Raw genomic sequence first — 14,028 nt, 5'->3', positions numbered from 1 at the left:
TCTGCCTCAGGTGCTAGAATGGCTCTGGTTACGACAGAGCGACGCCCCAGATAGGTAGAGCATCCCCCCCGGTGGGTGTGCCGGTGGATCCCGGTCGGGCACATGCGGGAGTCCGTCTGACTGCCTCCCCATTTCCAACTTCAGAAAAATTAAAACAACAACAACAACAAAAATCACACAACGAGACACAGTAGAAGATATTAGATAATTCCAAATGAGACAGTGGATTGGTATTGAGAACATTTTTTAAAAAATGTACAAAATTGTAAAAGGAAAAAAAACAATGGAAAAAAAACATACTCTAACATGCAAATTACAAACATTGATATACAACGTATGTTTGCCTTTGAAATGTTCCTCAGCTCCATAATTCATCAGTCAGTGGACATTAACCTACAGCACAATACCAATACATACATAGAACTAAAATATAAAAGGAGAAACACCAACTATTAACATGGGTGTAGACTTCCCGTGACACACACTTGTGACGGTAATGATAATGGTGTGGCCACTCAGGAAAAGTGCTTATGGAATCTTATACAACTCAGCAATCCTGAAACAGCCTGAATATACAAATTCTCCAATGACATTTGATAGAAAATGTATCCTTTCTTTCTTGGTTTGTCTGGGCACTATTTTCAAAACTCAGTTAACTATATTTGTGTGGGCCTATTGCTAGAGCTCTACTGTACTACATTAATCTATGTGTCTATTAGCCAATCCCAAAATCCCTTTATTATAGAAAACTTATGGTAAAATTTGAAATGTGATGACAGTCCTCCATTCCAACAGTTATGTTTCAGAATATTTTGGTTCTTTAAATTCTTTTGCTTTTTCATATAAATTTTGAATTGTTTTTCAATAATTAAAACATAATCTTGAAATTCTTTAACTTAGTGAAGCTTTAACATTGTCCCTGAATAAACTTACTCTGAAAAGTAGAAGTTGAGTATCTATTACTGCCCTGCAAATATTAGGATTGTTAGATTGTTATATTATTATAATTTTAAAGTTTAAGAATTTATATATTCTATCCTACGAAAGAGAATTTTACTTTCATAACAGGACAGGCATTATTTCACACAGAAATACTTTACCTTTTCAGGCTATAACTAAGTATGAATATTTTGTTAATGGGATCCATCTGTAGGAGGGTTGGTCTACCTGAAAGTTAACTTAAATTCCCAGTGGATTTTATCACACTGACACAAAAATGACAGGCCTCTTTACCTGCAGATGTGGGTCTGTTTCCATTAGTGGCAGGTGGTCCCTATAGGGCATAAAATCAGAACCAGAATAAGGTGCAGGAAGAGAGATTTCTCTTTTCTCCCCCCCAGAGCTGGGCATCCTCTGCTTTTTCCATATCCTCACACATGGTAAGAACAGAGAGATAGAAAGGAAAGGGAAAAGCATGGAGAAGCAGATGGGGGCTTCTCTTGGGGGCCCTGACCAGGAATTGAACCCAGGACATACATATGCTGACCTGATGCTCTACCACTGAGCCAAAAGGTCAGGGCCAATAGAATATCATCTTAACTGGAGTTCCCATCACACCTACTTTGACCTGCCCAACAACCTCCACAATAAGTTTCTGGGTATCTAAAAAGTGTTTTCCATGTTGACTTTATTAATAGTCACCTGAACCACATGGGTCAGTTAAGTACGAGCACTGTTACCTCAAACCTATTGTATGTACAGTTCATGACTGGATCCCTCACTAAAGCACAATTCTCTGCATAGTAGGTATCATAAAAAATAACATATTTACTTTTTTATTGATTTTAATTATTATAATTCTTAGATTTTATTTATTTTTAGAGAAAGAAGAGAAAACGAGGAGAGAAGCAGGAAGCATCAACTCCCACATGTGCCTCATCCAGGAAAGCCCAGGGTTCTGAATCAGTGACTTGAGCATCAATAAATAACTAAAGTGCCACAATTACTAGTTGCTGCCTCTCACCTCCCTTCCTTATGGTCTGTTCCCATCTGTCCCTCTGGCTTAAAAAAGAATGAATTCCCGACAGAATGAAGACAGAATGCCCTATAAACATAGAGATTGTCAGATTCTGTTTCCTAATAGTCACAAGAAAAAATATTAATGTAAGGATAAGGTGCATCAATACACCTCCTCTACATCCCTCATTGGACTCTTGGGAAATGAAACAACTCCCATTAAGCCGAGGCCCTGTAGTTTTTCCTGTAATAACCCAAAAGCCTTAAAGACACTGTTGCTGGTAAGGAGTGTAAGACACAAAACATCAGTAGATGCATATAAATATGAACACTGCACACAGTAAGACTATGGCTGTGACAGGAAGAATAGGAGAGCAGTATCCAATATCTAGTTTCTGTGATGCTGGTGATTATCAGGGAAGGTGTGTGCACAGGAACTAGTATCAAACAGCTCACACAGATGCAGGACAGGACACTGGAAAAGCCAAAAAACTTTGGTGTGTCCACTTTAAACTCTTCCCACCTGGAATTCCTACTAATGATGATGAATCACTTGAAATACACTCAGAGCACTACAGGTGCCAGTGGATGTACCTCTGGCCATGCAGTGAAAATAGAAAACTTTGCATTAAACTCTAATAATAATGTTTCACCAGACTGGTGCTGGCAAATTGGATAGTGCATGAACCTGGGACACTGAGGTCCCTAATTTGAATCTTACGGTTGCTGACTGAAGCGCAGAATCAAAAACATAATCCCAAGGTTACTGGCTCAAAGCCAGGGGTCACCAGCTTGGCTTCAGCCCCTCAGGCCAAGGCACAGGTGACAAGCAATCAATAAACAACTAACGTGATGCAACTGCAAACTTGAGATGCTTCGCATCTCAATTTCTTCATGAGAAAAGAAAAATGTTTCAGACCCCAAAGCTGCCACAATCTCCACATTCCTCTAGAAAGGATGACCAACAGTTGACTATTCATGACTGAGAATCAAACCTATTAAACTTGTCCTGGTTCCGGAACTAACAAAACATTGAAATATACAGGACCCTAATGAAGGGGGGCCAAAGATAGAATCTGCTCACAGAAGTAAAAAGCCAGAGGACTCAGTTTTTCTCTTTCCTCAGGGACCTGAGAGAGGGAGGCACTGTTAGCGCAGGCTTTGTCTTGGAACCGGGAGAAGAGGGGAGTCTGAGAGAAGGAGCTGAGATAAGAACGACAACCAAGACCAGAAGCAGGCCTGTTTCCTGGCATCTGCCACACCATTTATTGCAGGTGCTGGGTGCCCACAAAGCCTGTGGCGAGCTCTCAAGAACTGCTTGCGAATAGCTTGTGTACACCTGTCCACGTGGTACCGGGGCACGCTTGATCTGCCCGCGCACCCGGTGGAGTTTAGTGTGTGTGGCACAAAGACACGTTTGATTTGCGTTCTGCACCCCAACTGCTCCCAAAGCTTGGACACCCGATTGCAGTCCGAAGCCCCTGCCCTGCCCAGGGCTGTGCTTTGAGTGCTTAGTGCAGGGGTCTCAAACTCGCGGCCCGCAGATTAATCCACGAAGTTTGATTAGTCTGCGGGCCGCACAAAATTGGTGGGCGGGCCGCACGGCCGCGAGTTTGAGACCCCTGGCTTAGTGGTATCACAGGAGGGACTAGGCTGTGTTACCCCAGCCTTCTAGTCCCACACTGTTCTTACTGTGCAAACAGTGGCAGTGCGGGGACCCCCCTCATCTGGGTCTCCAGGCTGCTCTATCCTGTAAGAGGCGGGGTTGGCTGGGCGCTTGATCCTCTGCTTTATAGGGACAGAGGGGGAGGTGCCAGAGGACCCCTAGTCAGCCACATCGAGAGCCATAAATTTGCAGAGCCCTAACAAGCACCCCTACCAACATGACTGAGGCCCTGCCTGAATCATTAAAACAACGATGCCTCAGCATTATTCCTCCCAAGAATCTCGCAGAGGCAAATCTTGTAGTACAGCGCCTCCTACTGGAAAAGGAAATGTTACCTCTTAACTGGGAAAAACTTTTTTTTTGTTTCATCTTTCTTCTTTTTCTTCTTTTTTCCATGTAAACTTCATTATCCTTAGTTGTTATATTTTTTATTCTTCATTTTTGCAAGGGTTTAATTTTTGATACTTTTTCTTTTTTTCTCCACCTCTTTCCACCCCCACCTTTTCCACCCTCTACTGGGTATATGCCCCCCCAAATCAGAAACATGGGTACGTAAAGACACATGCACACCCATGTTCATCGCAGCATTGTTCATGGTGGCCAAGACATGGATACAATCGAAATGCTGTTCAATAGAAGATTAAATAAAGATGTGGTACATATATACAATGGAATACTACTCAGTTGTAGAAATGTTGACATAGTATCATTTACAACATGGATGGACCTTAATAACATTATACTTAATGAAATAAGTGAAAGAAGCTAAGAACTGTATTGTTCCATACATAGATGTGACACAAAATTGAGACTCATGGACACAGAGAAGAGTGCAGTGGTTACCAGGGGAAGGAGGAAAGAAGAGAGCAAGGGAATATGGGGGGAGAGATGTAAAGATAAACAAATATAGGGTGATGGAGGATGATTTGACTTTGGGTGATGGGTATACAGCATAATTGACTATCCAACTGATGTGGAGATACTTTCTCTAAATCTATGTACTCTGGTTGACCAACATCACCCTGTTAAATTTAATCATTTAAAAAGAAAGAAAAATGGAATACACTAAACAAAATGAAGTTACATGTGATCTCTGTGAAATTACCTGCAATTTCCAGTTGATTTCTCTGTGCCACTACATTCCAAAGAAATCATTTCTTAAATCTCTGAGCAGGTCACATAAGTAACATTCCATGACCAAAAAAAAATAAAATAGCACTATAGTAGGTTTTGTATGAAAGTAAGAGATAACTGCATAATGAGTTTCTATAACCTAAATTCATCATAAAAAAATTAACTGTATAGAAATGCAATGTACAGAAAGTCATTCACATTAGAAATTTCTGACATTTCTTCTTGGCTAGTAACTGATCAGTTTTGTTGAATTACCTATGTTGAAGAATTACTTCCATATCCTTCTGAAGGTGTGCACACACATTACTTTACTCTCAGTCCCCGTTCTCCTACATTACATCTTCAGGTTACAAATGCATGTTATGCATTTTTGTGTATCAAACCATGTCAATTTGTTTACATAGGACTGAAAAAAAAAGATATGTGTAATAATACACAAATGCTCAAAAGTAAAAAAGAACTTCTGCCTTACCAAGCAGTGGCGCAGTGGATGGAGCATTGTACTGGGGCACAGAGGACAAAGATTCAAAACCCTGAGGTCACCAGCTTGAGTGTGGGCTCATCTGCTTTGAGTAAGGCTCACCAGCTTGAGCCCAAGGTTGCTGGCTTGATCAAGGGGTTACTCGGTCTGCTGTAGCTTCCCAGTCTAGGCATATATGGGAAAGCAATCAATGAACAACTAAGGTACCGCAACAAAGAATGCTTCTCATCTCTCTCCCGTCCTGTCCCTTTCTGTCTGTCTTTGTCTCTCTCTCTCACACACACACACGAACTTCCTAATTATGAGAGTTTTCTTAATGTAGTAAATTTGTGAACTACTGCAATATTGGAGGATGAGCAGCAGTTACTCATGAGACCACAAGGCAGATAAAACCAGACCCAGGGATTACTCACAAGCTGTGGAGGAACAACACAGCATGCCTGAGTCTATTCGTGGAGGCCTCGGCAAAAAGCAAGAAAAAAGCAGAACCCAGAGCACATACCTTTTGGCTTTTTTCTTTTTTTTTTTTGACAGACATAGTTAGAGAGAGGGACAGATAGAAATAGAGAGATGAGAAGCATAAATTCTTCATTGTGTTACCTTAGTTGTTCGATTGCTTTTTCATGTGCCTTGACCAGAGGGCTATAGAAAAGCGAGTGGCACCTTGCTCAAGCAGTGACCATGGGGTCATGTCTATGGTCCCACACTCAAACCAGCAACCCCACACTTAAAACTGCTGAGCCTGCACTCAAGCTGGTGACCTCAGGGCCTCAAACCCAGGTCCTCCACATGCCACTTTGATGTGCTATCTACTCCGCAACCACCTGGTCAGGCTGAGCATATGCTTTTAATAGGATCCATTTAGAGAATCCTCAGGACTCTAGAGATAACTTTAGATTGTTTAAAATAAACTAAAACAGCGAGGTTTTGGTAAGTTATGCAGAAAACTTATCTAAGGTGATACATGGTGAAAGCCCTTAGCATGAGAAATTCTGTTGCTCACAGTGTTGTCAAGTAAGGTTCGCATAGTGTGTAAAGCATTGCCATGTTCCTTATGTCTGTTCCTCGTCTATCCAGTATTGTCAGATATTGAGTAAGATATGTATAAGGGCAGACTTTCTAACATAAAGTGCATTTTAAGGCTTAATTCTCTGATCTTCAATGAGGATTAAACAAAATTTAAAAGTTTTATTAAATTACGAATTTTTATTGTTCATGCCCATATTTAATTCTGCAATGTTCACCAAGTTCTCAGCGCAGATAGAAGGCTTTGCAACATACTTTACAATTATGAGGTGTCTCTATGGCTTGTAGTCTTTTGCTCAGAAAGATGAGAAAAGTCATTTCAAGTTTTGCCACAATCTCCATATTTGTAAGGCTTCTCTGGAGAATAAAATTTCGAATGTTAAGATTCCGCTGACAACCAAAAACCTTATTACACTCCCTAAAAAGGTAAGATTTCTGTCCAGTATGAAATCTCTGATTTTGAGTAAGGTTTCAGGATTGGCCAAAGGCAGTGACACATTCACTACACTGATAGCTCCTATCTCCAATATGAAGTCTCTGATGTTCATTAAAAGCTGAGAAATGGTCAAAGGCTCTGCCACATTCTCCACATTTAAAGGGTTTCTCACCAGTATGAACCCTATGATGAATAAGATTTGATGATCCTCGAAAGGCTTTGCCACACTCTCTACATTGGTAAGACCACTTCTTTAGTATGATTTTTCTAATGGTCAGTATGAGCTGGTGAGCTTCCACATTGTCTGCATTTCTGTGGTTCCTTTCCCGAGTGAATTCTTTGATGTATAGTAAGTTGTGAGTTTAGTATAAAGCTTTTGCCACATTATACACATTTATGAGACCTCTCTCCAATATGAATTTTCTGATGGTTTGTAAGCTTTGATGAACTTCTAAAGGCTTTGCCACATTGTCTGCATTTGTATGGTTTCTCTCCCGTGTGAGTTCTCTGATGGTAGACAAGACTTGAGGAATTTGTAAAGGCTTTGCCACATTCTGTACATTTGTATGGTTTCTCTCCCGTGTGAATTCTCTGATGTACAGTAAGGTATGACTTCTGGACAAAGTTTTTGCCACATTCTAAACATTTATGAGACTTCTCTCCAGTATGAATTTTCTGATGGTTTGTAAGTTTTGATGAACTTCTATAGGCTTTGCCACACTGTCTGCATTTGTATGGTTTTGCTCCTGGGTGAATTCTCTGATGGTAGGCAAGAGCTGAGGATTTGCTAAAGGCTTTACCACATTCTTTACATTTGTATGGTTTCGCTACTGAGTGAATTCTTTGATGTACAGTAAGGTGTGACTTCCGGATAAAGTTTTTGCCACATTCTAAACATTTATGAGACCTCTCTCCAGTATGAATTTTCTGATGTATTGTAAGCTTTGATGAACTTCTGAAGGCTTTGCCACATTGTCTGCATTTGTATGGTTTCTCTCCCGTATGAATTCTCTGATGGTAGACAAGAGGTGAGGAATCGCTAAAGGCTTTGCCACATTCCCTACACTTATATGGTTTCTCTCCTGTATGAATTCTTTGATGTACAGTAAGGTTTGACTTCCGGATAAAGTTTTTGCCACATTCTAAACATTTATGTATGCTCTCCCTATTATGAATTTTCTGATGGGATGTAAGACTTGATGAACTTCTAAAAGCATTGCCACATTGTCTGCATTTGTATGGTTTCTCTCCCGTGTGAATTCTCTGATGGTAGACAAGACTTGAGGATTGGCTAAAGGCTTTGCCACATTCTTGACATTTGTGTGGTTTCTCTATTGAGTGAATTCTTTGATGTACAGTAAGGTGTGATTTCAGGATAAAGTTTTTGCCACATTCTAAACATTTATGAGACCTCTCTCCAGTATGAATTTTCTCATGTTTAGAAAGAGTTGAAGAATGGCTAAAGGCTTTACCACAATGTCTGCATTTGTGAGGTCTCTCTTTGGTGTAAATATTTCTCTCATGTAAATTAAGACATGAATGCCAATTAAATGGCTTTCCAGATTTTTCATATTTATAATGTTTTTCTCCACTATGAAAACTTTAAGTATATTTGTATTAAATATTTCCCTGAAAGCTCTGGTACATAAATTATAAGTGTAAGCTTCCTCCTCAGTATGAATATTCTCATCTTCAGTATGATTTAAAGATTGCTTAAAAGATTTGACACATTTATTTTGTTCATTTGTTATCTCCACAACATGAATAACCTGATTATTAGAATGTGACATCTGGTCAAAAACTTTTCCTTGTCCATGATGGTTCAATGGAAATGGAGTTTTCTCATTTTGATTATGAATTGATTCTTCTTTCAAGTTTTTCCAATGGTTATTGCATTGGTAACATCTATCTTTATTATGTGTACTCTGGTAATCATCAAAGATATATATGCTTTTAGTGAAAGGTAGAATTTCATTTAATATGTACACTTATTCTCAAATATCTACTCTGTGATACCTATTAAACCATGTTGGCTGTAAAAAATTTGCTCCAAAGTTAATGAATATTATAGACATTGAAATAAAAAACATTTGAAAAACAAATCCAATGATGATTTACTATAAAGATTACATTTGTATGTAATTCAATCCAAAGATTACATAAGTTCCTACCTTTTCCAGATTTTTGTTACAAAAATGTGTAATAGTAAAGAATATGTTTTGATATTCATTTTTTAATTATTATTTTTTTCTTAGTGGGCTAATAGGAGGCAGAGAGAGAGTCTCACATGCATCCTGACTAGAACTGACCTGGCAAGCCCAACAAGGGGCATTATTCTGCCCATGTGAAGATTTTGCTCCATTGGTCAGCAATGGATCCATCTTTTTAGTGCCTGGAGAAGAGACCACAGAGCCATCCTCAGTGCCTGAGGTCAGCTCACTCAACCAATCTAGCTATGACTGTGGGTGTGGAAAAAAGAGAGAGAGAAGCAAGAGGGGGACAAGTAAAGAAGCAGATGGTTGCTTTTCCTATATGCCCTGACCCAGAATTAAACCTGAGACATCCATACTCTTGGCCACTCTATCACTGAGGAAACTGGCCAGAAACAATCTGCATTTTTATAAACTAACTGATAGGCAATGTAGCTGACGTAAAGAGGGAGTTTCACAAATGTGTAATTTTTTACCTATTTAGGTCTGTGTTAAGACAAAGACTAAACCACAAATAATAGTCCTGCCCCAGCCAGATAACTTAGTTGGAGCATCATCCTGAAGCACAGAGGTTACTGGTTCAATTCCCAATCAGGGCATGTACAGGAACAGATGCATGTTTCTGTCTCTCATTCCACCTCTTTCTCTTCCTCTCTTTTAATATAATCCATGCAATATATATTTTTTATTTTTTGAAAGAGGCTGAGAGAGATAAACAGGAATATTGAGCTGCTCCTGTATGAGCCTTGACTGGGGAATCAGACTAGAAATGTCCATGTTCTGGGACAACTCTCTAACTAACTGACATATCCAGGCAGAATTCAGTTTCTTTTTTATTTTGAGAGAGAGAGAGACAGTCAAGGAAAGAGAGGAACAAGAAGGGAAGTATTCATTTGTTGCCCAACCCTGTTGTCTATTCATTGGCTGATTCTCCTGTGTGCCCTTACCAGTGATTAAATCCACAACCTTGTTGTTTCAGTTTGATGCGTTCAACCAACTGAGTGCTTAACAGGCCCAAGTAGAATAAACACTTAAATAATTAATAATAATAATGGTCCCACCATGGCCGATACCCTCTGTTGGTTTCACTGTCATCCCAGTATGCAAAGGTCTCTGGCTCAATCCCTGGACAGGCCACATATAGGAAAAGGTCAACGTTTCTGTCACATTGTCCCTTTCTTTCCCCCATTACTCTTATATAAATAACAACAAAAAACAATTGCGGCAGATTAGTTCTGTCCATATTAATATTCTTTCTTGTCAGCACTCTTCCATAGTTTTTGAGGCTTTTGTTAAGTTTACATTATCAAAACCACACCTTCCATATCTTACCAGTATTGTTTTAGAGAAGAAATCTTCTATGCCTGGATTTTGTAATAAGCTCTGGTTGTCTTCAGATGGCATAGCTTAAAGATAGATACAAAATAAATGTTCAGTTATGACACAAGATAAGTGGATATACCAGCAAGTACTGACAAAATTACATTTTATGTACACTAAAGGCAGGTTAAGAGTTCAAAGCAAGACCAAGACAGGTAACAATGAAAAAAGTCACATCAGAGTGGAATAAAAACTTACATGTATTATTAACAATATCTGATAAACACCCAAGCACACAAGGAAGATATGGTAAGAACATTCCCAATTACTAGTTTCTTCTTAAGAAACACAGAAGTGACAGTGCTGTATGCTCAAAGAAATGGATGCTTCACTGCTTCCTGAAAGATCGTTTCTGTTTTGCATGACTGAGTGCCAAGGGAATGGCAGTACATGGGGAATGTACTCTAAAGACCAATTTTTAAAAAGTAATTGTTCAAACACACAAACTGTAGTAATGAAGACAGATATCAAAAACAGAAACAGCGTGACCAGTGGTAGTACAGTAGATAGACTATCAACCTGGGATGCTGAATTACCAGGTCTCAATCCCTGAGGTCTCTGGCCTCATTGCCTTGAGTGCAGGCTTAAAAGTTTAAGAGCAAGGAAAGCAGGCCTGAACAATTATTAGCATGGTGAATAGAGTGTCAGTTGAAAGGTTGAGGAACCAGTCCAAGAACCCAAGGTTGATGGCTAAAGTGCGCACATACCAGTTTAATAGTGGGGTCACTGGCTTGAGCACAAGGGTTGATGGCTTGAGCGAGGACTTAATGTCTCAGCTGACCCCTTGGCACATATAAGAAAGCAATCAATGAACAACTAAGGTGCCCCAACGATGAGGTGATGCTTTTCATCTCTATCTTTTTCTGACTGTCCCTGTCTTCCCTCTCATTTAAAAGAAAAAAATAATAATAATAATATCAAGGTCGTCAGCTTGAGCATGGGATCATTATAATTTCATGGTTACTAAGTTGATTCCAGGGTCACTGCCTCAGCTAAAGACCCTCAGTCAAGGCCTGACCTGTGGTGGCGCAGTGGATAAAGCGTCAACCAGGAAATGCTGAGGTCGCCGGTTCGAAACCCTGGGCTTGCCTGGTCAAGGCACATATGGGAGTTGATGCTTCCAGCTCCTCCCCCCCTTCTCTCTCTCTCTCTCTCTCTGTCTCTCCCTCTCCTCTCTAAAATGAATAAAAAAAAAAGACCCTCAGTCAAGGCACATATAAGAAGTAGTCACAGAACAATTAACTTAAGTGACTTAACTACAAGTTGATGATTGTCATCTTCCTTCCTTTCACTCTTAGTTAAAAAAAATGAGGGGGGAGGGTGGTCATCTTAACACAAAGAAAAAAGAAGCAGGGCCATTATAAAATAAAAAAATCAACAATGTGAAGATAAATGTTAAGAAATAAATAGATGATAAAAAAGAATGAGAAGACTTCAAAGCAGCTCTACTAGGGAAGGAGACCACAACTGGAAGAAGCCTGTAAGTCATACAGAGAATAATGGGAAGGGAGAGAAAAATAAGTCATATGCTTCAACAAGACAAATCCTCAGAAAAAGTTCTGGATGAAACGGAAGAAATCAAATTATTGGATGCAGAGTATAAAATAACGATTGTTAGGATGCTTAAGGATCTCAAAGCTACAATGGATGGACTTAATGAATACCTCAACAGAGATATTGTAAGCACCCAAAAGGACACAGAAATCATAGAGAACCAGACAGAAATGACAAACACAATATCAGAAATGAAGACTATACTAGAAGGAATAAAAAGCAGACTGGATGAAGCAGAGAATCGAATCACTGACTTAGAGGACAAGATAAGTGATAGCACAGAAGCAAACCAGCAAAAAGAAAAGATCAAAAAGTCTGAGGAAACTCTAAGAGAGCTCTGTGATAACACAAAGAGAAACGCATAATAGGGGTTCCTGAAGGAGAAGAAAAAGAACAAGGATTAGAGAAACTCTTTGAAGAAATTATAGCTGAAAATTCCCTAAATTGATGCAGAAAAGAGTCACACAGATTCAAGAAGCATAGAGCACTCCATTAAAAAAGAACCCAAAAAACGCACACCAAGACATATCATAATCAAAATAACAAAGCTAAGAGATAAAAAAAAAAAAAGAAAATTAAAAGCTGTAAGAGAAAAATAGTCAATCACCTACAAAGGAATCTGCATAAGGATGATATCTGACTTTTCAACAGAAACACTTGAGGCCAGATGGGAATGGCAAGAAATATTCAAAGTAATATAGAAGAAGAACCTACAACCAAGACTACTTTATCCGGCAAGACTATCATTTAAAATTGAAGGAGATATAAAAAGCTTCCCAGACAAAAACAAAACAAAACAAAACAAAAACTCAAGGAATTCATCACAACCAAACCAATGCTGCAAGAAATGTTAAGGGGCCTGCTGTAGAAAGAATAAAGCAGGAGAAAAAAAAAATAAAATATATATATATAGTAAAAGAATAATGTAGATTTAAAGAAAAAAATGGCAATAAACTACATATCAATAATAACCTTAAATGTAAATGGATTAAATGCTCCAATCAAAAGACATAAGCTGAATGGATAAGAAAACAGGACCCGTACATATGCTGTCTACAGGAGACCCACCTCAAAACAAAAGATACATATAGAATGAATGTTAAAAAAAATGGAAAAAAAATATTGCATGCAAATGGAAATAAAAAAAGCTGGGGTAGCAATACTTATATCTGACAAAATAGACTTTAAAACAAAGTAAGGGATAAAGAAAGTCAGTACACATAATGATAAAGGGAGCAATCCAACAGGAAGAGATAACCATTATAATTATCTATGCACCTAATATAGGAGCACCTAAATATATAAAGCCTATTTTGATAGACCTAAAGGGAGAGATCAACAGCAATACTACAATAGTAGGAAATTTTATTACCCCACTAACATCAATGGATAGATCCTCAAGAAAGAAAATTAACAAAGAAACAGCAGAATTAAGGGACACACTAGATCAACTGGATTTAATAGATATCTTCAGAGCCTGACCAGGCGGTGGCGCAGTGGATAGAGTGTCAGACTGGGATGCAGAGGACACAGGTTCGAGACCCCAAGGTTGCCAGTTTGAGTGTGGGCTCATATGGCCTGAGCAAAAAGGACCCAAGGTCGCTGGCTCGAGCAAGGGGTTACTTGGTCGCTGAAGGCCCATGGTCAAGGCACATATGAGAAAGCAGTCAATGAACAACTAAGGTGTCACAACGAGAAACTAATGATTGATGCTTCTCATCTCTCACTGTTCCTGTCTGTCTGTCCCTATCTATCCCTCTTTCTGACTCTCTGTCCCTGTAATAATAATAAAAAAAAAGATATCTTCAGAACCTTTCACCCTAAAGCAGCAGAATATACATTCTTTTCAAGTGCACATGCTACATTCACTAGGATAGACCACATATTAGGGCATAAAACGAGCCTAAACAAATTTAACAAGACTGAAACCGTATCAAGCATCTTCTCTGACCACAATGGCATGAAACTAGAAATCAACAATAGAAAAACTGAAAAATACTCAAACACTTGGAAACTAAACAGCATGTTATTAAATAACAAATGGGTCAACAATGAGATCAAGGAAGAAATAAAAAATGTCCTTGAAACAAATGAAAATGAGCATACAACAACTCAAAATCTGTGGGACACAGCAAAAGCAGTCCTGAGAGGGAAGTTCATAGCATTACAGGCATACCTTAAGAAG

At 39.0% G+C, this 14,028-nt stretch overlaps 2 protein-coding genes across 2 annotated transcripts in view; both read right to left on the bottom strand.

Moving 5' to 3' along the window:
- LOC136331947 (zinc finger protein 420-like) overlaps window positions 1-14,028 on the bottom strand; it is a 335,310-nt gene that overhangs the window by 301,577 nt on the left and 19,705 nt on the right. Inside the window, 1 exon segment of the mRNA XM_066271122.1 lies at window positions 10,242-10,315. Within this exon segment, the coding sequence (XP_066127219.1) occupies window positions 10,242-10,315 (74 nt within the window).
- On the bottom strand, window positions 5,184-9,086 carry LOC136331930 (zinc finger protein 420-like). The gene is given in 3 exon segments (XM_066271100.1): window positions 5,184-8,300; window positions 8,303-8,624; window positions 9,009-9,086. Coding segments are annotated over 3 exon segments (1,728 nt in total). The 5' UTR covers window positions 9,081-9,086; the 3' UTR covers window positions 5,184-6,966.

The sequence above is a fragment of the Saccopteryx bilineata genome, chromosome 3 (genome assembly GCF_036850765.1).
Source record: "Saccopteryx bilineata isolate mSacBil1 chromosome 3, mSacBil1_pri_phased_curated, whole genome shotgun sequence".
In the NCBI taxonomy this organism is placed as follows: domain Eukaryota; kingdom Metazoa; phylum Chordata; class Mammalia; order Chiroptera; family Emballonuridae; genus Saccopteryx; species Saccopteryx bilineata.
This window is presented reverse-complemented; position numbering and strand designations above follow the sequence as displayed.